The sequence below is a fragment of the Uloborus diversus genome, unplaced genomic scaffold, assembly GCF_026930045.1.
Source record: "Uloborus diversus isolate 005 unplaced genomic scaffold, Udiv.v.3.1 scaffold_469, whole genome shotgun sequence".
In the NCBI taxonomy this organism is placed as follows: Eukaryota; Metazoa; Arthropoda; class Arachnida; order Araneae; family Uloboridae; genus Uloborus; species Uloborus diversus.
In genome coordinates this window covers 96,078-123,943 of record NW_026558647.1, presented here as the reverse complement: position 1 = coordinate 123,943, position 27,866 = coordinate 96,078, and the positions used below count along the sequence as shown (strand labels likewise).

General features: G+C 32.4%; 1 protein-coding gene across 1 annotated transcript in view; it reads right to left on the bottom strand.

Moving 5' to 3' along the window:
- Positions 1-1,097: 1,097 nt before the first annotated feature.
- The window catches only part of LOC129233496 (kinetochore protein NDC80 homolog), a 91,156-nt gene continuing 64,387 nt past the window's right edge, over positions 1,098-27,866 (bottom strand). Inside the window, exons 10-14 of the mRNA XM_054867515.1 lie at positions 21,219-21,503; positions 14,915-15,007; positions 13,804-13,943; positions 13,621-13,723; positions 1,098-1,194 (exon numbers count right to left, since the gene is read on the bottom strand). Coding sequence (XP_054723490.1) covers positions 1,105-1,194; positions 13,621-13,723; positions 13,804-13,943; positions 14,915-15,007; positions 21,219-21,503 — 711 coding nt within the window. The 3' untranslated portion in view covers positions 1,098-1,104. The remainder of the gene's footprint in view (positions 1,195-13,620; positions 13,724-13,803; positions 13,944-14,914; positions 15,008-21,218; positions 21,504-27,866) is intronic.

Here is a 27,866-nt window from a genome sequence, read left to right as displayed (position 1 = left end):
CTTCAATTTGGATTTTTTCGTTTCATTAAACATCACCCTAAACTTTCCTAAAGTGGGTTTTTCTGAAAATATAGAAGTTCCGGTATTTTCGAAGATGAAGATACCGGAATTCAAGATGAAAATACCGAAAATCCGGTTAAATACTGGAACAAAATCACCCCTGTATTTTAATAAGATGGGCGTGCCAACCACGAAATGGGAAGATTGAGCGCCGGAACTTTAGCCACCGAGCATTTTGAGTGCCAGGAACATTGGGCCCAATCTTCCTAGATCGTGTCTACAAATGGGGGAGAGCATGGCTCAGACTATGACATTCAAATGTTCAGGGTTGGTTTTAGTGGCTGTTTTTTTGGGTGGGGAGCACTTTCTCTTGAGGGGAAGAGCACCCCTGATTAAGTGTTGCAAATAATGTAGCAAAGCATGGATTGGGACTGGGAGAAATGGAAGAAGAAAATAAACTTTATACAAAAGCAATACTTATTACTGCTCTTGAAGCAATTTGAAAGTAAATACCCATACCTTAATTTTTCTAAAAAGTCGCTATTTCCTCCAATTTGTTTTCGCAATTCTGTTAATTTGATACTTTTTTTGGCTTCATTGATTTAATTTAATTGTATGAAATGATTTATAAACAGAATTTGAACTGAAGTTATAAAATAAATATATTGAAGTTTAAAAAATTCAAGAATATATTTTGTCGTTTGAAGTAAAGCAATAGATTTCAAGTCTCTAATGTGTTCAACAATAACTCATAGGACAAAGATTTAATAAATTAACTAACTCTTGCTCTATCTTCACAAATTTAGCGACCACTGTTATTAAGTATTGAATACTCATTATAATTTACTTCCAAGTTTCACCATACATTGATAAACAAACATATCCTTAGTTCCCGATGACTTTGTTGTTATCAAAATAAATCAAAGGTTTCTAAAATGCTTTTATTGAACAAAATTTTGAAACATAAACATACAAAATAGCTCTTTCATAACGTTTAGAGCCCACTCATGAAATAGATCACACCAACTTAGAAACTAGTTCTCTAAGAGGAAAAAAATCATCACATTTTACACATCAGTTGACATTCACTCTTAAGAGGAAAACTTATAAATCATCTTGATAATTCATTGGCTTTCCCTTAGATTGGACAAACTTCAACTTCTTCAATTTTTTACACAGCTCTTCACCATGTTCCTAAATAGAGAGGAAAGTAAGATTATATAACATTTGGTAAATATAATAAAGCAGAAGAGCAATTTTGTTACTAAGTGATTTTAATAACTTGCAGAACATTTTTCCCTCATATTAGAAAATAAAAATGGGAATTTTATAGCAATTTTTTAACCAGGCAAGATAAACCAAGAAAAGAGTTATAATTACTTTTAAATGAGTGAGTGTTCAATTTGAAATTGGACATTTAGAATTGCCTGCCTGATATTTCGATTTTTTTAATAGCGTGAATTTAGCAGAATAAATGCCGTGATAATGCCACATTTGCTTGAGTGTGAACAAATAAAATACTTCAACTGTTTATAGGCTTCTTGGATAATATGGTATTTAAAAAGTTTCCCTTTTCATTATCTACTTACTGCAGCTTTTTCAGGGTTCATACTCAATTTCAGAAATAAAATGAAGGTTAGGGTGCATCTTATAATGCACTTTTTGAAAAATTTCTGAATTTCTTATGGGACAACCCTTTAATTGCTTCCTTTCGATGAAAAAACACTCACTTAAAAGTTTCATAGAATTTGAACAAAATTTAGAGGTTGCTACCAGCGATTAAAATTACATTCATTGTGAAAAAATAGAGTAAAAATATATTCCCAATTTTCTATTGCAATATTTGACATCAACATGAATTTGGGTTGGTTAAGGTCAAAACACAACCCAAATACTTATTTCCTATGCAAACAAAAAAATAATAATCACTTCATGGTTGCTATGCTGTGTAACAATGTCAAACAAAAATCATGCAAAAGTTCCACTACGCCACTTATATCATTGGTTTACAATTTCACTCTTTTACATTTACCAATATTGTAATTTTTTCCCCTTTGTTTCTAGTAATGTGAAATATACAAGACTTTTTCTGATTGCTATTCATCATCCAAACTATTTGATAATATCTCTTCAAAAAAACTTAATGAAAAGACCTTAATGGTGAAAAATCTGAATGTTAGTAATGAAATCCTGTATTTTTTTTCCTTTGGTATTTGATCTACAACATCTGATGTTTAGTGTATCATTGGAGAAGTTGTTCTTTTAGGTCTCTTTAAGAAAGAGACCAATTTGGAGTTTGTCTCTTCAGAAATGACATGTAGATGTCAAATAAAATTACTTGAAGCAACAGTTTCTTTCTTGTAAGTGAAAATGCTTTTCAACAACAAAAGATCAAATCTAGATAAACTTTATTGCACATTCTTGTTCTTCAGAATCAATCAAAGTACATTCAGTTACAATAGAGGCAAAAAAAAAAAAAAAAAAAAAAAAAAAAATAATAATAATAATAATAATTTCACTACAGTTGATTCAAATTCTTCATGATTTTCTTTCTTTCAAAATTTCTTCTTTTCATGCAAGTTCTGTTGCCATTTTAAAAGAGATTAATTTGTTACCAATTTCGGCTTGTCCTCCTAGTTTTCTTTCAATTAGAAGTAATTTCTCGCCTGGAAGTGGAATCTTGCGTAAAGTATCGTCAGCAAGAGCAAGGTCAAGCAAATAATCTAATGATGGATTCCAATAATGTTGTTTTTGATTATTGAAATAGAACTCTTTTAATTTTCTTTTTTAATTTCCTTACTGACAACTTGTGTTTCTTTGAGTTGCTAACCAACAGTTAGTAAAGAGGTTGAGAGTTGATTGTAGCTACAGTTAATTAACATGATTTAATAAAATATGAAATAATTTCAAAGTCAGTAACAATCTAATTTATTGCTAATTAAAATTGATGACAAAAAGATAACATAAATAAATATTATAATAAAAGATGCAAAAAAAAAAAAGATTTCAAATTTTGCAGCAATGGTAGCAACCTCTAAATTTTATTCAATTTTTATTTTTATGATATGTGCATTTTTTTTTTTCATCCAAAGGAACAAAATGAGAGGGTGCCTCATGAAAAAATAACATCTTCAAAAGTAAGACGCACCCTAATTGAAGGTGTTTTGGAGGAGTTTTGAAGGAGTAAAATGAGAGTTTGAAGGAGTACTAATGGGCTATCATTAAATAATGTTGCACTTTTTTTTCAACATATTTGACCCCCTTCCCCTTTTGTCACACTTCACCTTACTCCTCCTCTTGTCACATGTCATATTTTTCATAATTATATTGATATAATAACTGTATGGTGTCACTTATTGTCACACTCTCTCTTCCCCCTTATCACAATTTCATGAACCCGTGTCTCCTTCAAAGCATTGCCCTTTTTACAATATCCTAACTGTAACTTACTAAACAATTGTTTTTTTTAAACACAATCACTTAATGTAGTACATCTTATGTATTTTTGAATAGTTAAATAATGATTAGAGAACTTGACTTATGTTGCTCAGAGTGTGGTGGAGAAAAAACAATCTAATCATAAAACTTGAAAAAATAGCCAAGCACCATTTAAGCATGTTTTATTTCACTTATGAAATGTCTTTGTCATATAACAATATTTTCACCTTCAACTTTTATGATTTCTATGATCAATTTGTAAATCACATCTTTATGAAAAAAATAAATACACGAAATTACTATATTAAATTCACCTTTATACCTTCGCTCTTGTGACGAAGTTAAGTTATCGATCGGAGTATTTTATGTTACTGTCATAGAGGAAGATTATGTAGTCTTAAACTAAAAAGAAGGAGTTTTGAAGGAGTCAAAACCAAAATGAAGGAGTCTGAAGGGCCCTTCGGAAAAATTTCTTAAATGAAGGAGTACTGGAGGAGTTTTGGAGGAGAGTACAAACCCTGTTTATGAAGCAAAAGATAATGTTTTCCCAAGTCTGCTTTCACGTTTTTCCAGGTTTTATACAATAGTAGTGATTTTCCCCGACTTTATTGATTAAAATAAAATCTGAAGATACCAGGTTTTGCCTGACCCATGGGAATCCTGTCAGACATTGTGAAAAGGGTAGTCAAAACTCTCTTAGGTACAGTTAAAATAGGAAATTCATGTTGAAATTTGAATGATGAATTTCTGGTGACGACAATATTTCTCTTTTTTTTGTACAAAGAAGTAAAAAGGGCAAATTTTACCCTTTTGTTGTTTAAAAAGTAAAGTTTCAATTGCTAAGAAATTTCCAAATAATCCAAGTTTTTAGAAATACGAGACAACACTTCAGACTCTATTCCACATATTTATTATGTATATATGTTTATATGTATAAAGAGTTTTGCTAATACAAAACAGATAACTTAATTAAAATAATAATTCAGTTTGTGTAAAATATGGGAAATGCATATGTCAAATTGCATTCACCCATCCCGCTTAAGGCACATACTTGCAGTCTGTCAAATTATATATAATTATGTCAACAAGAATTCCAATGAAGTACATGTTTTATGTCTGGAGATGTAAAATTTCCGGAAATTTTGAAGTGGTGGAAAAAAAGTTTTTTTTTTTTTTTTTCTGGAAAAAATGGAAAATTTGATTTTTTAATGAATAAAAATAGGGTTTCTTAATTTTTCTTGAACATAAAAAGGGTTTTAAACATTAAAAAACCTTTGAATCCAGGCATCTTCTTTTTCTGCTTGACAGAAATACACATAAAAGTAAGTTTTTTAAGAAAAAAAAAATAGCCTTTTTGTTTTATAATCAAGAGCTTTCTTGGTGAAAAACGAGAAATAAGTCAAATCGTGGTGCAATCAATGATATTGGGTAAGGTGTGTCAACTCATAACAATTAGGTTTTCTATTTTAAATTGTTTTTGAAACTTGGAAAAAAAAAAAAGCAATCATTGACATTCAAACATGATTGACATTGTTTGAAAGAAAAATAAGTATGATTGCAATGTAACTTACTGTACATGAAAATGAAAGCTTTTAAGTTTTTATTTTTTTTAAAACCAGTCTAAGTCCAAATCAAAACTAAATTGATTTTTTATATCTTTGCAACAGAAACCCAAAACCAAAACTGCGTAATGGTTTTTAAAGCTGAACTAAAACTAAGGCTAGGGTTTCATTTAACTATATGGCCGTGGTAAGCACAGTGGTAAAAGTAGTCATACCAGCACTTTTGAACAAAATTGAGTTATTGTAATTAAGTTATTCTCTGTTTCGCATTTTGCTTAATAAATCAAATGTTTTAGGGTCATTTTATTGGGAACCATTTTTTTAGAAATATTCTGAAAAAAAAAAAAAAAAGACATCTGAATCAAATATATGGAAGAGCCGAACTTGAAATCGCACTATCTCAGTTTGAGCTCAACTGCAGATTCCACTTCTGTTTTTAGCACGGCAGAGTATGCAGAAATTGTTTTAAAGTGGTGTTTAATTTACAGCTATGTGAATTTATAATAATTAAATTTTATATTTTTTCAAAACTTTTTATTTAAGTTTTGTTCAGTGTTATGTAAAAGTTAGTTGGGTTTTGTTCAATGGAATGTAAAAGTTAATAAAATAGATATTAAGGTGTCCCCCTCCCAAAAAAAAAAAACTGAAGTCGATTTTTCAAGTCGCACACCCTTTTATATTTTCCCCTTTAGGTCAAAAAAAAAGTTTCATGCAATTTGAACAATGTCAACCCGTGCCGCGACATGCATCTGAAAGTGTGAACCAACACTGACAGAGTCAAAAAAATATTTTTTTGGAAGTTTGAAACTTCATGTTTATAAAACGTTGCCTCTAGTCACACATGTACCACAAAAAATATTTATCTAAATCAAAAAGTATTTAGGTGTCAAGCAGGCCTAAAACTTTTAATTTTCTTCAAAAAATTGATTTAATTTCTCTATATATTTTTTAAAATGTAAGGTCAGTTTTAAGAAGTTATCAAGATAAAAAATATAAATAGAGTCGATAATTGCGTTAAATAATAATTTTTGCTCTCTTGCGATTTAAAGTCGCCCACATGGTACTCAAAAAAAGGATCTTTTTAATTTTAAGTTAAATTTTTCATTTTAAATATATTATTTTTTTTATATATTATTCGTTTGCAAATGTTAATTTTAAAAATGTATGTGTAATTTTTTAAAAGGTAAATAAAAATAAAAAAAAAAACTTTTTGAAGAAAATTAAAAATTTTAGACCTCCTGATGGACACCTAAATATTTTTTGATGTGGATAAATATTTTTGTGGTACATGTGGGGCTATAGAGGCAACGTTTTTTATCAACATGAAATTTCGAACTTAAAAAAAAAAAAAAAAAAAATTTAAAGCTTAGTACAAAGGGCTGGTTTATATTGTCAGGTGCAAGTCGGCACGGGTAGCTGTTGTTTGAATTATATGAAGCTTTTATGCAGTTGTTTTGATCTAAAAGGAAAAATATAAGAGGATATGTGACTTGAAAAACTGACTTTCATTTTTTTAAGACACTCAAATAAATAAATATACAGGGTGTCCGAAAAGTCCTTGACACATTTAAAAAATTCATAGAAAACCAATAAATTGTCGTATGAATTTGCGGTTTGCACCATAGTACTTTACAGGTTCAAGAGTTTTTATGAAACGAAAAAAAAAAAATGAAAAGGGAAAGAAAAGAAGAAAAAAGGCATTTTGCACCCTGGGTATCAGTATATGCCAGGGTTGGGTTTTGGACTGTCCAAAACTGGTTTAGGACAGGACAGGTGGTTTTTTACCGTCCAAAACTGTCTAAAACTGTCCAAAAGTATCCGAAACTGTCTTAAACTGTCCAAAACTATGCTAAAGCTAAAGGGGTGTAATCTAATCAATTTGTATTTACTACAATATTTGTAATGCATAAATATAAATATTAATGAGGTTTAATTACGATGAGTATTTGATAATACTTTTCTCCAAAATGTTCATTTAAAAAATATTTTACTTAAAAAAAAAATGCCTATAATTCTACCACATAAAAACTTCCTTTTGTAACAGTTGGTACAGTCATGAAAGGAAATTCACATTACTACCAAGACAACTAATTTCAGTTACATTTGTAACTCAAAGGAATGTTATTAAATTGTACAATATTTTTTAAAAAGCTTCATTTTTTCAATGGTTTTTGCAAATAAATTTTGCGTGATGTTTTAATGAAAATTATTTTTTAAATCGTAGATTAAAGAACAAGAAATTAATGATTAAACACAACTTATATTTTAAAACTTGTGCTATTCTTTTTTCAGTTTATATTTTTAATATAATACATTCTGTATTAACAAAAAATTGTCATTTATTGCATTTAAGTCAATTATTGCACTACATTTTGACTACTTTCTTTCGACACATGCATAAATGTCGAAAAATCTGGTTTATGGAAACAAAAAAATTTAATATCTACGTAACTAGATTAAAATCTGATGTATATATAAGCTATACATACATACATGAGAGGGCGCTAGTGTTGCTGGGGTGATATTTTGCTGCTCCTGAGATAAGTGATTTTTTACTGTAATTGTTTATTTTACTGCTTTAATTTCAGTATTTTTTTGTATTTTATCATATAATTAAGTATTTTTGTGCTTTTAAGTCTTATTTTTGATTTACTTGCTTTCTTAAAGTGTTTTTCTATTCTCTGTAGCTAAGCCTAAAATGTGCTGATTTCTTGTTGTTAAGCCTGAGTGCTCTGTTAAGTGTGTAACTTGTTTATTTTAATTTACTGCTTGTCTTAGGATTTTGTAATTTTTGTACCTTTTACTTGCAATGCTTTCTAATTCTAATAATTAGTTTTATTTCTTCAATTTTGCATTTTTGTATTGACTTTTAAGTGTATCATTTTGAGCTAGAATGGGGGTTATATGCATAATGAAGGAGGTTAAAAGTGGTAAAGGGGACAAGTGGATTTCTTGTGACCTATGTCAGACGTTCTGCTTGTTTAAGGGGAAGGAGGAGTCTGAGAAGGATTTAATTTGCACTAACTGTGTTGAACTCTCAGAAATCAGAGTTAGGATGCTTACTTTGGAGGGTGAGTTAGCATTAGGCTGTAGGAGCGTAGATGGGGTAAACACTCCAGAGGGAAAGGGGGGAGTTAGTAAAAAGGAGGTGGGCATCAGCTGTGTGTTGGATAGTGGGAATATTCCAGAGGTAAAGGAGGAAGTTAGTAAAAAGGAGGTGGGCATTAGCTGTGTGTTAGATAGTGGGAATATTCCAGAGGTAAAGGGGAAAGTTATTGCTGAGGCAACAGACTGGGAAACAAAGGGTATAATTTTGGGAGATTCAATGGTGCGTGAGGTGGGAAACTCAATAGGCAGAGTTAAACGTAAGGTGGCTAGATGTTGTTTGTCAGGGGCTCGGGTGAGAGATGCAAATAGAGTTGCTGAAAAGAAGGGGGTATTTAATAAAGAGGATGTAACTCAGGGTACTCGACAGGACGTGATTTTGGATCTAGTTTTCTGTGATATGGAAGGTTCTGTTCAGGGGTTATGTGTAGGGGAACACATTGGAGATAGTGACCACAACAGTATTAGGTTTGGGATTAAATTTGATATGCACAAAGTAGAGAATTTTAGGTTTGTGCCCAATTTCAGAAATACTGATTTTGTGGCACTTAGGCAGAGTTTGAAAGCAGTTTTTTCTTCTGAATTGGACAATAGCGATGTGAACCTTCAGTGGGCAGAGTTTAAGGAAAAGCTAGCGAAAACGGTTGGGGATCATGTTTCTTTTAGGAGAAAGGGTGTCAACACTAAAATTTGGCCAATGTGGTTCTCCAGGGAAACTAAAGATGCTCTAAATTACAAGCAAGCTGCTTTTCATAGGTTTGGAGAAACTGGTCACAGTGCAGATAGGCTCCAATACTGTAATGCAAGGCGTAAATTTAAGTATTTGGTATGGATTCAGAAAAGAGAGTTGGAGCAAAGACTGGCAGATAACATAAACAGGAATCCCAAGAGGTTTTTTTGCATACGCTAATTCGGGGAAAGTTCGAAATAGTCATATTGGGCCAAGGTTGATGAGCACGGAATTTTAATTCAGGACGATAGTGACATTGCTAATGTTCTTAATAACTTTTTTTCGAGTGTTTTTAACGATAACTGTTTCTCAACAGTTGACACCAACAAGACACAAGCTATAGTACAGCTTGAGGACTTTGTATTTTCCAGGGATTAGGTTTTACTTCAGTTGAAAAAAATTAAAGAGACTAAGGCTCCAGTACCTGATAATATTTATCCAAAAATTTTAGTTGAATGTGCGGAGGAATTAGCAGATGTAATCGTAAATATTTTCAATGCTTCTTATAACTCGGGGACACAGGGTGGCGACAGGAACTGGGAAAAAAAGTTCCCTGACTTTTCCCTGATTAAGTTCACCAAATTTCCCTGATTTACGTCATCACTGATAATGGTTTCTTTTCTTTGACCTACCTGAAAAGCATTGCATATTAAATAAAATGCAGTGTTTAGAACGGTTTAAGCTGTTAATTAAAAATATATTTTCAAAAGATGCTCCTTTTTTGTTTTGGTAAAAATAGTGTATTAAATTATTGACTGAGAAATATTGTGGGAAATCTAAAACAAATACTTTACTTCCAGGAACCAGTCAACACAAGCATTCTAAGAAATTATTGGAACCACTCTTAAAGAAATATCTAATCATGATAAAACTAAAAAATTTAAATGGAAATAATCTTGAACTGAATTTTCAAGCAGTATAATTGTTGCTGCAAGAATAACAAGTGATAGTTAATGTATAGAAGTAATGTAGTTTTATTTACGTAAATAATACTGTCGTGTGCAGGTAAACGGCAGTATCTGCAGAAGTTAGTTTTCGAGATATTTGAAGAAATGTGTGGTGGATTCAATACTAACAATAGGAAAATGTTGCAGTTGGACGTTTTTGTCGCGCCTCTTTTTCAGCGGGAACCAAATAAGCAAGCTTGTACAATCAAGATAACGTACAATAGATGACAAAAATGAAAAAAAAAAAAGTGTAGTTACTGCCCTTTATTTGCTTACGGCAGAATAGACATATTTATGTAAAACAAATTGAAATCTTTCAACAACCAGTCATATTGAGCTATTCTCTAATCAAGAACTTACGTTTTAATGAATGAATACAGCATTTTAACCATTAAATAATAAATAATATATTTACTTATGTACACAACTCAATTTCAAATAATTTCATTAGTTGTCAAAAAAAAAAAAAAAAAAAATCTTAGATTACTTTTTAGTAAAAAACACATTGAAATTCAAAAATAATTATTAATTTTAATATGTATATGGTTTTAAAATAAAAGTGTTTTAAAGTCTGAAAAAAAAAAAAAAAAACCTTCGTATAATCAGGAGTGACAGCAAATAATACTATGTGCAAAAAAAAAAAATTGATTTTCAGTCAAATTCCAATTTTAGCAATTAAATTAAAAACGCCAAGTGATAACTTTTAAGATTTTTTCAGCATTAATTTTTTAAAAAAAAAAGATTTTTTTTTTTTTGGAAATCGTGATAGCAGTATGCTAATTACTTCAAGACAATGAGTAAAGGCAAGGGAGCAAAGTCATTAACGAAGGATTCGTCTTTGCCTGTCGGGTTGTTTATTTTAAGTAGCTTGGAATGCTTGGAAGGAAAATTCAAGCAATGTAAAATAAACAACTTTACAGACACACAAGCAATCTTAGAAAGCTCATCCTAAGATTGAATACTTTGACCTTGAGGAAAAAAGATGCAAAAATATGCGGCACTGGTATAATCACAACTCATTAATTTTACTTTTTCAGAACAAATAATTGGCGGAAAATTCGAAGGGAATCAAAGTACTTCATTTTGCAAGGAAAAATTTTTTTTCTTCATTTAATCAATTTTCCCTGAATTTTTGTTACTTTTTCAAAATTCCCTGATATTTCCCTGATTTTTCCCTGAGTGATAAAGTTCCCTGACTTTTCCCTAATCTCCCTGATCTGTCGCCACCCTGGGACAGTGCCAGAGGACTGGAAGCTGGCTAACATTACACCGCTCTTCAAGAAAGAGTCTAAAGGGAGTGCAGGAAATTATAGACCTGTGAGTCTAACTTCGGTGGTTTGCAAAATTTTCGAAACATTGATAAAAATTAAGATAGTAAATTTTCTAGAGACTAATAATCTATTGACTAGTTTTCAGTACGGTTTCAGGAAAGGTAAATCTTGTGCAACTAATTTATTATATTTCTATGACAAAGTTACCATGGCTTTGGACAATAAGAAGCCTGTAGATGTTGTTTACATTGATTTTCAAAAAGCTTTCGATAAGGTACCTCATGTTGCTTTACTTAGCAAATTAGCTGATATAGGAATAGGAGGGAAAACTTTCATTTGGGTAAAAAACTGGCTGACCGGAAGGAAACAAAGGGTAGTTGTAAGGGGAAATTATTCTAATTGGAGTGAGGTTTTAAGCGGGGTTCCTCAAGGATCAGTGTTAGGGCCTGTTTTGTTCATTGTTTTTATGAACGATATTCACAAAAATATTTCTGGGAACATGAATTGTTTTGCTGATGATGTCAAAGTTATGGGGGACTGTAGAAAATGAAGAACAAGCAAAACAGCTGCAAGAGGATCTAGATCATATTACGGAGTGGGCTGATAAATGGGGTATGGCTGTTAATGTTGGGAAATGTCAAGTGCTACATTTAGGGCATAGAAATAAGTGTACAAGTTATTCTTTGCAAGGTTCAGTCATTAGTCAGGCAGACAAAGTTACTGATCTGAGTGTCTTAATAAGTCAGGATTTAAAGTTTAGCCAACAGTGCAGCATTGCTAGTAACAAGGCCAATAAGATGCTTGGGTTTATCAATAGATCTATTTCAAACAAATCTAAAGAAGTTCTTCTGCCCTTATATAGAAGTTTGGTAAGACCTCATTTGGAGTATGCTGTTCAGTTTTGGTCCCCTTATCTTAAGAAAGACATTAACGTATTGGAAAGGGTTCAAATGCGGGCTACAAGGCTAATAAATGGACTTTCTCACTTAGACTATGATTCCAGACTTAGAAGGCTAAAAATGTACAGTCTTGAGCAAAGAAGAGACCGAGGGAACATGATTCAGTTGTTTAAATTTATTAAAATGAAAGATGTTACGGGGCTGAAGTTTAGCACTGAAAACAGGACAAGGGGTCATTGTTTTAAGCTATTTAAATCTCAGGCTAACATGGATGTTAGGAAAAATTATCTTAGCAGGGTAGTGGAACCTTGGATACCGGAAGAGGTGGTAATGAGCAAGGGAGTAGATAGTTTTAAGAGGGCCATTGATCTTCACTTGGGATTGTAAATTGACTAGGACCAGTCTACCTGGGCCCAGAGCCTGTTGCTGGTCATCACTTTTGTATTTTGTATTGTATTTTTATACATACATATATATATATACATACATATATATATATACATATATATATATACATATATATATATATATATATATACATTTATATATATATACATACATACATATATATATATATATATATATATATATACATACATATATATATATATATATATATATATATATATGCTTGAATGTTCATACTAAATAAATATATTAAATAGCCAAAAAAAAAAAAAAAAAAAAAACATAATTTTGACACATTTTGTTCTGTTTTTGATATTTTCTCACAAAATATAGTTTTTCAAAAAATAGTTTTGGACACAAGGGTTTTGAACCGGATGGTAAAAACCTTGCCAACCCTGCTTTCATTTGCACACATGCACAAGCATAAGTAAATTTGGTTACCATTATCAAAAAATAATAACAATAACAACAATGAATAAAAAAATAAAATAAACTCATGCATACAAATTTAAATATTAATCAAGAATTCAACTTCTGTAACTAGATTAAAATCAGCGGCATAAATAATTTGATGTTCACATTGAATAAATGTTCAATATAAAACTTTACTTTGATGCATTTTATTCTGTTTTTTGATTTTTTCTCACAAAATACAATTTCTCTAAAAATATAGTTTTGGACACTTTTGGACACAAAGGTTTTGGACAGGACGGTAAAAACCAGGGTTTTTACCATAGTGTCCAAAACCTTGCGAACCCTGGTATATGCTATGCTTGTAATTCTTCGTTTAGTAATTTTCATTCCTTTTTGCGTTTTCCCATGTCAACAAAAATCATCATGTCTTCATTAAATGGTGACTGGGGGACTTTAAATATGCTCCTAGTCACAAAGTCCTCCAAGTGAAACAATACCTCTGGGGGGTGATGGACCAGGATTGCTCGATTTCTTATCTGGATCAAAAAATCAGAGCTGTCTTTAGGGTCCCATACAACTGGTTAAACCACAAATAGCGGTAGGTACAGGGGGACCCAGGAGTGAAAAGTGTACCATCTAGTTCTTAGCTTCTAGTTTGGATCAAAAAATCAGAGCTGTCTTCAGGGTCCCATCCAACTGGTTAAACAACAAATAGTGGTAAGTACGGGGACCCTGGAGTGTGATATGAAGTGTACCTTCCAGTATTACTGATGCAAACTGCATCACTTATCTAGAATTGAAATTGTTACTGATATAGACTGCTTTAAAATAAAAACATAAAAATACCTCAGCCCTTTTTTGGCAAAGTTCCCAATTACTATCACAGATTGAATAAACTTTTTTCACAGTTTCCATATATTCTTTCAACTCCTTTTCTTTTTGATGTTTACTGTAAAAATAAAAGTCATTTGTTACTCAGTTTGTATTTGGTATATACTTTTTCTATCTGATGCTAAGAAACATACTTACAAATCAATAATTCTGGGAAGCTCTAACTTCATTTCTTTAACCACATTTTCTAACCTAAGTCTAGCTTCTTTGAGTTGCCTGAGCTCTTCCGCCTTTGCTTCATATTGCTCGTTAGTTTTAGAAAACTTTTGCAGTTCTTCCTAATAACAAATAACTTTCTTAAAAATGACAGCATAATACAACTTTTTATCCTCAGTGCAATACAAAAACAATACAAACAATGATTTTGCTTTAAAAGATAGCAAAAAATTTAAACCGTTTAGAAAACAGCTAGAGGCACACACAATATATTCTTTTGATTTCAGTTTGCATTGTTATTCTTATGTAAGAAAATATCTATTTTTATGAACAAATGTCTGTGGCTGAAAATCTTGTATGAGATCATATTAGGACTACACGTACAATAACTTGATACCACATAAAAATCAGCTGCATTTATGAAGTTCAATATACTATTAGTACAAAAATACTGAAGTTGTGTAACATAAATTAACAACTTGGTTTTCAGTTAAAAGCAGCTATTCTAAAACCTTTAAATTGCGACCCATAGATGCATCATTAAATCAGTTTTTTGGTGGGCCACAGATTTCTAATGACTTGTTTAGTTTTCCTTTTAGACAATTATTTTTTAGCTGACGGTAGTTTTTTTTATTGAGCTGCGACTTTGGGGGATTCCGTTTATCAACACCTTAAACAGGGCCGGATTTTAGGGAGGGCAGGCGAGGCTACTGCCCCTGGGCCTCCACAACAAAGGAGCAAATGGCCCCCACAATAAAAGTTTCACAAAATATCCTTTCACGGGTCAAAAAAATCGAATATATACATATATATCAAAATATTCGGATATATATCAAAGTATCGGATATTTTCGGAAATATGATGATCTTTTTGAACCCTGATTAGGGGCCTCCACTCCTTCGTTGCCCCGGGGCTTCCACACTTCTAAATCCGGCCCTAACCTTAAACATGCTTGCTGGCAGATTATGTGGTTTTTAACGAGAGGTCAGAGTAAAAAATAATAAGAGCTTTAAGTTACAAAGCATGGTTGGTTTAAGTAGTGAAACTTTGTATGTACTCACATAAATGAAGTAATGTATACAAAACAAATTACCTCTTGCTCAGAATTCAGATCCTTTTCATATTTTTCAATTTGGCTGTTCAAAATTTTTAACTGAAATGATAGCTCAGCTTCCTTTACAGCAAGCTAGTAAAATAAATGTTAAAGAATTAATGTACAACAAAATCATAAATACTGTACCAAACAAATCAAAAAATATTTTTGCTTTTACCACTTCTTTGTCATTTGTAAAATTACCTTTATAAGTCAGTTTCTTACTAAATAGCAAATTAATACATATTTTTAAGTAAAAATACAATTTTTTAGCAATTCTGATAAAAATGGGAAGTTTTGAAGTAAGAAATTAAATTAATGAAATAGACTTAATGGTTTACCTAGAAGCCAAATGTGGTGCCAAGGGAGGGGCAGGGGGGGGGGCAATAGCCCACCTGTCAGAGATGTCTTGCCCCCCCCCCCCCCCCCCCCCGTCGGGGAAAATTTAGTATTTCGTTGGGGAATCTGTTTGCTTTGGTGTTTATCGTAAATGATAAAAATTTTCTCCGATATGAACTCAAAAAAAGTAGAAAAAAGTAGAAGTATCTTATATAAAAAAAAAGGAAAAAAAATCAATCCCCTTTAAGGCCACTCGTAATTTAGCCTGAGTCCGTAAAAGTCCCCTTCAACGTCGTCCAGATGGTGACAAAATAAGGGATAGCTATTGCTATGGGGAAATGGTGAGTTTTCATCCTTGAAATTTCTGTTTGTCAATGAGCTGGTTTTGACACTTAGACTAATCCTCGTCCCTGCTGAATGTGGTGATGATTACTGGTCAGACCTAAGGCATTGTCATCTGGTTATCAGGTTATGAGACAAATTTGTACCGAATGACAACAGCCAGGACGAGACGAGATGACGATACGAGGGGGGGGGGGGGGTCATCGGAGCAAAAACATGCTTCAGAGATTTTTCCTTTTCTACTACATTTGCTAAACAACTCTTCAGCATGTCAAGTGTGCAGGTACATTCATTGATGCATTTTAAAGTACTTCTCTGGGTAAATAACTGCAATATTATCTTTTATTTTCACTCAGAAGTTACAAGTAAGTTATTACTAGAGTTATTTACAATTTATCTGATTATTGTCGGATTATTCTGCAACAAAACATATCAATGAGTAAACGATCCTTTTACCTCATACAAGGAAGTGTGCTGAAGCAGATTTAATGCTTTAATTTTTTAGTGTAATGATGTCTTGTATGCAAATTCTAAATGCAGGGAAAAAATTCTTTGAACTGTTGTAATAAAAGCAAATAGATGTTTAACATTTTAAATATATTTTTCTCAAAAACTTATACTGATCTTGTTTGTAGGCTGCATAATAGTTTTGCTGGGAATGAAGAAGAAATGAGAATGATTTACTAAACATCGGGTTTTTGGCACAACTAAACAATCATTGGATTATTAAATGTTGGGTTGGTAATGCATTGTGTTTATGTTCTTTCTGAGAAAAATGTCTGGGGGAGTGTCGAACCTTTTGGAAAAGGCAAAATTAAACAAGTAAATAAATCATGTGTTAAAAGCAATTGAAAATATACATTTTGCTTCAAAATTTCATTTTTCAGATGTTATCATGTAGTCGAAACTCATGTTTCTAACTTAAAGTAAAACCTGCAAAAAGTTGTGCTCAGCCCAGACCGCTGTAATCATTTGATTGGACCAAGTCTAATTCAAAAGTCAACATTGCTTCTTCGAGATCGATCAAACCAACTTACAGACTGGTAACAGACTCAGTCTTGTTTTAAGTTGTTTTTTTTTTTGAAAGTCATGTTCCATTTTTTTTTAATATGCTTTTTTTCAAGTGCTAAAATAGTGTAAAAAAGCAGTGCTGCGGAGTTGGAGTCCGACTGATTTTGGAGAGAGGAGGAGTCTGAGTTGGACTTTGTAGGTTAATAATTCCCAGAGTCGAAGTCATTTTCCCTCAATACCGTAACACTGCCAGTGATTGCGGGGACGGAGTGAGAGTTTGAGTCTAACTAATTTTAGGGTAAAGGAGTCGGAGTTGAATACTCTAAAATTTTTAAAGTTGGAGTTGGCCATTTTCCCTCTGACTCTGTAGATCTACAAAAAAGGTCCATGTAGGGAAATTTTGGGGTAAGACTAAGAATTTACACTTTTTCCTCTTGGTTTGGAAAGTGAATTAAAACTTAAAATTTGAAAATATGACAGATTTCAACTGGCATGTTCAATAAAAAGTTTGAAACTAATGTTTATGCTTTTTAAATTATGAAAAGTGCTTCAAAAAATTTTTAAAATAAAAAAAAAGTAGGTATATAGTTAATTAAAAAAAAACCTTACTCCAGAGAAATTGGTGCAATTATTGTTAATCACTTTCATACTTAATAAGTTTGTTTATGGCGTATTATCGTCGGCACCATGCTGAACTAACGAATGTAAAAATTGGCTCTTTTCAGGAGAGCCAAAACAAAATTTTGTCAACCAGACGTGTTTAGTTATTTTCACTGTTTTAACTTTTATAGATAACTTTAAGAGTAATACTTATTTTGTAGTAAGTTACCGCCCTTAAGCCAGGGCTAAGGCAGAAATACTTAAAATATACCACCAGCTCAGTTATTCCATCCGAGGACTGCAGTTTTGTGCTTCTTAGCACTCATGAGCCCGGATTAGGGGCGGAAACTTACTACAAAATACAATGCCTTGCCATTCAATCTTTGAGTTGAACCGCACCATTGCTGCGGTCACTCATCTGGTGTGCTAATTCTACTTTTGCTACCAGTTTGTTTGGCTCTCTTGGCTCCATTAAGAGGAATTTCGCCACCAGCTCATGTGATTCCTATTCCGGGCTGATGAGTGCTAAGAAGCACGAAACTGCAGTCCTCGGATGGAATAACTGAGCTGGTGGTATATTTTAAGTAATACTTATTGTTTGAAGTAGTAATAGCCCTTTTTGGGTACAACGTCAAACCACTGAATTTGAAAAACGAGATTTGCGATTTTTCACCTTCATTTATTTATTAAGTTTAGCATGGCGCTGACCATATTATCAAGTTTTGTTTTCTTTTTTTTGATTACACAAAACACACACACATCACTTTCGTTTTGTACATTCAAAATCTTATAACCAAAGCTGAGGAGTTGGAGTCAAACTGATTTTGAGGTAAAAAACTCGGAGTCGGGAGTCGAAGGTTTAAAAATTCAAGAGTCGAAGTCTATCATTTTCCCTTAAAATCTGCAACCCTGCCAGTTCTTGCGGATTTTGAATTGAAGGCTCTGAAATTCTGGAAGTCAGAGTTGGTCATTTTTCTTCTGACTCTGCAGTCCTGCTCAGAACTACTGGTGTGACTATTCATTTGTATAATTTAAATCTCGCTCACTACATTTTAACTATCATTTTCTATTTCAAACTAAGGCCCCTATATATACGAGCCGACGCATCAGCTTAAGATTAGCCATTTTGGAACGGAGCGCGTTTTTGAGTTGTTGTCTTTTCACTGCGAACAATTATTAGCGGCAAGTGAATTGTTAAATAAAATATTATATTTGGCTATTTTGGCGAAATACGAAACTTTGCTTTGTTAACACTAGCAGTGCAACAATGAAAAATCCGATCCAAAATGGCTAAACTTAAGCTGATGCGTCGGCCTATCTATACAGCGGCTCTATTTCAAGCATGCTTTGGCGGCCCACAAATTTTCCTCTAAATAGCTGTGATTTGCAGGGTGATATTTTTAAAAATCTAGGAATGAAATATGTTGACGGCCCCTATGAAACTATTCTGATTATTTATCTGATCAGCCCAGCTGACCGCCGGCTCCATTAACTACCAGCTTGGCCTAATCGATGTAGTCCTTTTATTACCATAGAAAATTTAAAAAACGTAAAAATTTGCACCTTTTCTAATTTTTTTAGCACAACATTTTTATGTGTTTCCGATTTCTTTTTGTTATTATTGTATTAAAGAAAATACAATTTTTACTCTTGATTCTGCTTTTGCACTAGCAAAAACTTAGTAGTTGTGATTGTCTTCCCTTTTCTGGGCTTTCCCAAGTTATCTTGGAAAAATAAAATAATAAAAGAAAATACAAATAAATTTAACTTTACATGTGTTCCGACTCGTGAGGTTTATCTTATCTTAATATAAAGCTGGGCATCAGGCTAAAGTTTCTTTGGAATTTTTTAACTTAATATTAGTTACTACTCTGCTTACTTAAGACATGTGGGTTTCTCTGCTCCCCAATAAATATTTAGAGCTAGTGGATGAGCACCGCTATACCCTTGAGCTCTGGAGTTGCCACCCCCTAAATTTGTGTGTTTATAAGTTTTGATTACAGAAGGGGGGGGGGGAGGAGGAAACCTCAATATCTTAATTGGTCACTAACCCCATCACCCTAACGTTACCAAACCTGACTTACAATTGCGTTTTTGATACTTTAAGTTTGAAACTTTTTCGGGGGTTCACCTCGACTCTCACTCCCTATTAAATACAATTACAGATCAACTAAAATCCCGTTTATTGGACTTCAATTTCTTAAAATTCTTTGGGGGTGAGCACCCAAACCCTTCTCTCCATGAAATCACCGAAAATAATCTAAAATTGCGTTTTCAGAGCTACAATTTCGAAAATCCTGGATCCCCCCCAATTTCTGTAAAGGCAGCATTACATTGACAAATAAATTCCTGCTGTTAAGTTTCTCTCTCTGCATAAACTTTGTAGAGCGCACATTTATAATGATTTTACATCATATTCAGATTTTTCGTCAAATTCTGATTCTCAGACAGTTTTAGTTTATTGATCTCGCGATGAACCTGCTCACAAAAGCCTAATTTCTTGTTTTTATTTTTAAATTTGATTTTTTTCCTACATATTTCATTTTATCTATTTCAAAATTTTTATTTTTTGCTTTTAATTTTTATGGGGGATTGATGTTAGATGCAAGACGAATAAGTTTCTTCATCACCTAAATTGGAGGGGGGGGGGGAATCTTGCAAACTAAAATTTGGCTATGCTCTCCCGTCGATTAAGCTCCCTCCCCCCCCCCCCCCGTAGGGGATTTCCTAGCGCCACCACTGCTAGAAGCCAAGAGACTACACTAAAAATCAACATGCCAGCTTTGCACACGCTAATTTTTTTTTTTTCTTCCCTCAAACTGGATGAAAATATTTTAATGAAGAAATAAAAATAAATAAAATATGCATTCTTTAAAATATTTAAATCTCAATCACTAAGCTAATGATCATTACATGTTTAGCAATAATGTTTTAAAAAGGTATTTAATATTTTTAAAAAAATCACAGACAGTATAAAATAATAAGATTCTCAATTTAAATTTACTGGCTTGCAGATAACCAAAATTTGTCCTCACAAGCCACCTTGAAGAAACTTTTACGAAAGTAATAAAAGCCAAGTTTGATATAAGGCACATCACATTAGTGGTGTCCCTCAAGTTTTTTTTGAAAAGGGATTCAGTAGCCTCTTATTATGTCTCATTTGTTGGGAAACAACAAAAAAGTGCAACATCTTCCATATATAACCAGCATCATTAAAAATAACGATTCAGCTACCATTCAAGAAATTGATTGAATAATCAACAAATTTAGTTTACTCTTATATTAGGAAGAACTCCTCCATAAAAACAATATAAAGAATTGTCTAACCAATTGCTTAAAAAATAAATAAATATTTCATTTGTTTATTGGTGAACTAAAAATCCGAATAATTATAACTTAATATCCAGTGAATTCAGAAGAACTGAACACATCCCTGTATTATTTATTCAATAAAAAGAAAAGAAAAATAACGTTCTTGAAAAATACAATATTATTATTGCTCTTATGGGTCCTTTCATTGTGACCAACAAAACATTCAGAACTGATAACTCTTTTTCCTTGAATTTTAAAGATTAGAAAAAAATTTATAGTTGTATTTGTGAATTTAAAATGTACAGGGCATAAATGGATCATTTCTGCTAAGAATTTGAAACAAAATTACAGCTATTACATATTTCTTCCACAAAAGCAGCATCGTGACAAACAACAATTTTGCTGCAAAAATGTTATACTAGTATTAGCTTTTTTTTTTTTTTTTTTGCATTTTCATCATTTATTGTACTTAAGCTTTACTGTGCATGATTGCTTATTTGGTTTAGGCTGAAAACAAAGCATGAAAAAAATGCCAAAGTTCAAGATTTCCCTGTTGGAAACCAAAATATGCTTCTCTAAATATCTAAAAATTAATTTCTGCAGATACCGCGCTTTACTTTCCCACCGCAAAACACAAATATATACATACAGAGGTGATTTAGTGCCGAAACTAAATCCTGAGACCGGAAAAGGGACTTACATTATTTAAATACTGTTTTTGTCCAACAGTAAAAGCTTGTATATAATTTCCAGAATCATTTACACTCTTTTGCAATGTTCGTAATACTTCCATACAAGAATCTCTCACGGAAATCATATCTTGATATTTACATGAAAGTTGCAGTTTTGGAAATTCAAAATAAACATTCTTCCATAATTTTTCCAGTTTTGGACTTCTTGAATGTTTTATGGAACCAAACATATTTGCAGCTGATTCAGCAGAACTCGTATACAAATTATTGAAGTCACTACAAACTGAAGACAACTGTAAGAAAAAACAAAACAAAATTTATGATTACTTGCACACATTTTAAAGCAAACATGAAGGGATGGCTGAATAAATTCAAGGAAAAAAAATCACTTTACGTTAATTTATAAATCAGTTGTTCCCCTGATGAGCTATAGAGTATCAAATCCTCCAAAACAGAAAGTTAGAATGAAAACTGACCAGCAAAAACAAATTTGGTCAAAATTAATCCCATTTCAAAAAAAAAAAAAAAGGTGGGGGTAGGGGGGGGACCTTATTCTAAATCGCCTTTGAGTTATCGATTTTCGAACAATATTTCCTACTAATAAAACTAAATTTCGAAGGGTTTGAATTAGACTATTGAAATGCAACAAATTAGTCAATAGTTTTACTTTTAATTGAACACTGGAGTTCAAATTAAGCAGGGTTGGCAGGTTTCTGCCGAGGCAGTAAAAACCACTGGTAGAAACCGGTTAAAACCGGCATGGCAAAAACCCCTTTCTGCCACATCTATGGCAGAAACTCAAAAAATGACATAAATGCAATTCCTGACATACAATAGAAAATGTATAAGAAAAATAATCAAATATTAACCCAAATACAATTAATTTACAGCACTATCACCATACAAAATCAAATTTTACATTGTTTTCACACTGCAGCAGCCTGTAACAAAATACAAGTTTTGACGCTGTTTCTAAATCTAAACAATTTCTCAATTTGCTGTGCACAAAGGGGAAATTTGAGAAGATTCTTTCAATCCCAGCAGAACTAGCTGGCATTATCATCAAAGAACAAGCAAGATTCACAAAACTTTCATCTATAGCACATTTTTTCAAACTGGACCACCATACGGTAGCTGGAATAATTGTTACAACTTGATTTGAAAAATAGGTTTCGGGAAAAGGGGACGATTTCAGACCCCGAAGTGATTTTTTGGGGGAAAAAAGTAGGAAATAAGGAATCAAAAATTAAAAAAATAGGAAAAGTAGGAAAAAAAATCACTTAAAAAAGTAGAAAAAAATAGGAAGAGATAGGACTACACACACGTCAAGAGGAAACAAAATTATTAAAGGGATTTAATGAAAAACCGAGTCGCAAAAACAAAACGAAAGAAACAAGCTGACAATCATCAGTATGAAAAAAAAAGGGGGGGGGGACGAAGATATTAATTACAGAAATAAGAAAATAAAATCCAAACAAAGAAACACTTTTCACCAATACAGTAATAAAAAATTTAAATGAGAAAGAATAAAATGCAATATAGCGATTGCAAAATATTAATAATAATGATAATAAATCTCATATTTTGGTGCTATTAAACCATTTTTGTGAAAGATTTGTTTTGTCAAAAACGAAAACATTCTATCGAGAGCATCCATTAATCATTTGAAAATACACTTTCAGTTTCTGTTGTCATAAACTACGATACAAAAAGCAAAGCAAATAAATTAGTTTTAGTTAAAAAATAATAGTTTAAAAAACTAAAAAAACACGCTTTCGTATCAAAATGAAGTAAAAAGTGAAAAATAATCTTTGGATGATAGTAGTTGACCAATCACTTAATTTTAATGTAAAACAAAAAGGCGTGGGGTGCTGTCTATTTACATTTTTGCTCGGACAACAAATGGACGAAATTCAAGACAACTGATAAGAAGCCCTCCACGGTTTTTTGTATTGCATTAAAATTAAGTGATTGGTCAACTACTATCATCCAAAGATTATTTGTCACTTTTTAGTTCATTTTGCTACGAATGCGTGTTTTTTTTTTTTTTAGTTTTTTAAACTATTATTTTATTTTTCTGTTTTTTAATCTTATGTTGGAGAATTATCAGGCGACGAAATTATCTATAAAACGAGTGCGAGGTAATATCTTAAAGTTAAGACAAGGGCACCCCAATGGGAAGTTACTGTGAGTCATCGGTGTATGTTTGCGGAAATCATATTTACATTACTTTGAAAATTTGAGATGCATTTGAATAAAAGTTTTGTTCAACGATGGTCTGATCAGCAATGAATTTCCAACTGAAGGCTCACCTAAATTTTGGCATGAAATTAGTTAAAAACAATTGTATTTCATGTTCTAATTACCTTGGAACATTGGAACAAATTTGGCTGATGCAGAAAAATTAAAGGTTTTTGTAGATATTTTTGAATAATTTTTGCGAGCATTTTTTAACGTATTTTTTTAAATTTTTCCTTTTTCACGTTGTTGGATTTATGCCAAAATATTGATTCAAATTGGAGGAAACTACCAATTAAAAGAGTTAATTAATTTGATTATAGAATATTGCATTGTCATCGGGTCTGAGGTCGCGTGCCAAATTTCAAAAGAATCCGATCGCAGGAAGTGGGCGAAATTTGAACTCCAAGATTCCGTTACAAGATACATACATACAGGTGAAGCTAATAAAAGCGTATTAATAATCAGCAGCTGACATTCATTCTTGTATAAGCAGGGGCAGATGTATAAATTTGAAAAAAAAAAAAAAAAAAAAATTGGAAAAAGACTGAAAATGCAGAACTAAAATAAATTTGTTCTTAAATATGGGACATAAAATCTTTATTAATTATAAAGCTGTAAGTCTCTCTGTATATCTGGATCTCTGTCCTGGATATCTGGATGTCGGTCTGGATATCTGTAACTCTGTTTGGATCTTTGTGACGCACATAGCGCCTAAACCGTTTGGCCGATTTTTATGAAATTAGGCACAAAATTAGTTTGTAGCATGGGGGTGTGCAGCTCGAAGCAGTTTTTCGAAAATTCGATTTTGTTCCTCTATTCCAATTTTAAGAACATTTTCCCGAGCAAAATTATCATAAGATGGACGAGTAAATTATCAAGTTATCATAATGTGGAACTGTAACATGGGCAAGCCAATTGGTGAGAAATTCACCATACATTATTTGTAAATATACAGGAGAACCAAAAGACCCTTTAGTTTTCTACTACGGGCAAAGCCGTGCGGGTACCACTAGCTTACAATAAAATAATTAAACTAAATAAAAAACGAAATAAGTAAACTAAAGGGTTTGTATTATGTTATGCATTTTAAACATTCAACATAAATTTTTGTTTCAGGCACATCATTTATAGGGGTCAGTGGGGTCAATTTATCCCCTCCCTGGCTTTGGAAAATTAATGCTTAACTATACAAGTTTGTACGGTTTTTGTTATTTTCAGATAAAATTTGCATTTAGTATACATCCTTCACTTGCAACTCTGGGGGAAAAATTAAAATGACGGGCCAGTTTTAATTTTTATCAAGCAATAAAAACGAATATTGATTTATTAGTTTGATGATTTTTTACCTCCTTGTTCCAAAATTTTTGTCACGGAAAAAAAGGAAAAAATCCATGCACGGTAAACATAACATTTTTATCAAAGACAAAGATTAGTTACTAATGCTTCCCAGTGCATGAAAGGGAAGGCATGAAGTTTCTCTCAATCCTCACCATACAACAAAAATATTCATTTGAAAATTGTTCACGAAATTGAGAGTGAGGGTGGAGCAACTGGCATCAAATGCCTACATATATCTCTTTCTCCTCCTCTCTTTGATCAGGCACCCTGAATACAATAACTTAATGTAGATACGCCGCATCGGTATAATTGCCGCACCCCTCAAAGAGTAAGAGTCTGTCAAAAAAAATTTAAATGTTCAGAAAAACACATTACCATAAACGCGGCACGTAAAAATGATGAGCAACTCCTTGATATTGATGATATATCAAAGTAGAAATTACCCATTTAAAAAAAAAAAATGCAGTATATATTTGCTTGTGGCTCCATTACTCAACTTTTAAAAATGTGAAGAAATAAAAACGGAATCTCGCATTTAAATTAAGTTCCGATTTTTCTCCAAAAATAAAAAACGTTTTGCCCATCTAGGTTTTGCCTCTTTTTTTTTTTTTTTTTTTTTTGCAAATACTCTTTGCAAGGAAAAAAAATGAAATTTTATAAATTTATAATCATGTTTCCGATTTAGAATGAACAATAATCATATTTATGTACGAAAAAAAGTTTGTTTCCGCTATTATTTTCGAAGCGATTCGTTTTTGCGAATTTCTGGTAGCTGTCGCTTTTATGTTGCACTAACATCAATAAAATATGTAGTGTACAGGTTTTTCATTTTTTGGCTTCCTTACTTCCTTTTAAGGTTTTACATTGCCTTTCTGTTTAAATAGAGCTCCATTTCACTTGCAATCATATGTACAAAAAAATTGGCGAATAGGAAATTTGGCATTTCTTGCATTTTTTGAACAATCGGCCGTTAACTTTTAATTAAAGCTTCTAATTGACCGGTAAATAATATACAATTGCATCAGAATGTGCCAGTATCTATTTCTTTATTGTTTCGTAAAAACAGTAGGACTGAAGTCTGATCGATAAAAAGAAAAGTCTATCATAAACGCCGCAACGGCAAAAAAGTCACTTACGAAAATTTAACTTTTAAACACGCAAACGCTGCGGCGTTCCTTCCAGAAATTACTGTAATCAAATCAATGAAAAGCACATGATCCGATTGTTTCTTTTGCTTTTCAAAATTGAAACATACAGAAAATTATCGGTGCGGCATCGTAAAAATAAGAATCAATGCACAATTAAAAATGCTATACTAAAGAAAGAAAAAGTAGGAAAAAAAAGGAAAAAGTAGGAAAATAAGGAGAGAGTTCTAAAAAGTAGGAAAAAGTAGGGAAAATAGGAACTCTTCGGGGTCTGCGATTTGTTTTGTAAAGCTATGGTATAAGGTACATAATCAGGGCTAATATTTGTGAGTAAAGTTCGGGCACTTTCTTCTTGATTACATGATAAATTTACTCCCAAATCCTTTGGATGGAGCATATAGGCGAGTAAATGATTATAAGTAACTGCTTGATTAAATCTGTGCATCCCTTCCTTCTCAAAAGCACACATAAGAGCGTCTTCTTTTGTTAAACGAATCCAAACATCGCAAGCATCTGCAATTAAGCAGTTCTCTTTCTGAACTGAATCCAGAGCAGTAGCAACAGGTTTTATCTGCAGCAACAAGTGTTTAACTTCTTTGTGAATAATCTGATTATTTATGATCTGAACAATACTTTTGTCGTGAGTATCATTTTCATGTTCTACTAGTATTTGTAAATAATATGGGCGATTCTTCATTAACGACTCTAAGCAGTTCACCTGGCTATTCCACCATGTATTACAAGGTACATGTGGTTTCACAGCTTTTAAGTACTCCTTTAGTCAAGCTCCTTGCCTGTGATGGTTTCTGAAATATTTCTGGACTGAAACCACATGTTTCATGAGAGAATCTGGTGTGATATCCAGTCCAAGAAGATTTAAGTAATGAGCTGAACACTCATAAGTTGTAACAAATGGCATTTCTTCTTCAATAATTTTCTTCATTAACTCCACCTTGTGTTCATTATCAGTTACTAAAGATAATACTTTGCAGTCATATTTCGTTTCAAGCTCTATTATTGCATTTTTCGCTAAATCAGAACAGTAAGTTGCAGTTTTTTTTCCACTTCTTGTATTTACAGAATTATAAAACACGCATTCAGAACCAGTGTGGATACAATTTGCAACAACGGGTTCGTTATGGACAGTGGCGCAGCCACGGGAGGGGTTTTGGGGTTAAAACCCCTCCCAGAACACAAGCACATTCATTTCCTCCGTTAAAATCAAGGGAAAAAAGCAGAGTATTTGAGCTTTTCCAAGCGGAATAGGTTTTAACAAAATATCTTACTGCTTTTAATGATTGGGAAGCAATCAGAAATTACTTTTCTATTCTTAAATATAAAAGTTGTATTTCATGATGAGCAACCCCCCGCCCCACAACACCCCTTTGGTATAAGATAGCTAAAATGGTGTCAATGAAGCTCTACAGGGTATCATGGTCCTTCAGCACTTCCATCACTGAACAAATCCTTTTAAGCGGAGGAAGCTTACCTCACCGGATTTTCTGAGGCTCTTAACCAATTCTCATCGAAAGATCGAAACCGTTATTAGCTAGCATTTGACATTCATAAAGACATGAATGTATTTGAGGAGGAGGTTTTAAATGATCTCGCGAAAAACACGGAAAAAATCAATATAAGATTAATCGATATCAGTACGAATTATTAATTGTTTTTAAGCAGTTACTTTGACTGAATAATTACTAATCTGTAGAAATTCTTAGATATTGAATAATTACGCATTGTAAATGAATGGGAAAGATAGCAACAATTTTCAATTTTGAAAACCCCTCCCAGAAAATTTTTCTGGCTGCGCCACTGGTTATGGATATTACTCCATTCGTCTTGTATCAATGAAACTTTTTTACCACTGATTTTCCTTTCAAGGTATAGTTGCAACTGACTATGTATTTTGTCTAATAGATCTCCAGCCAA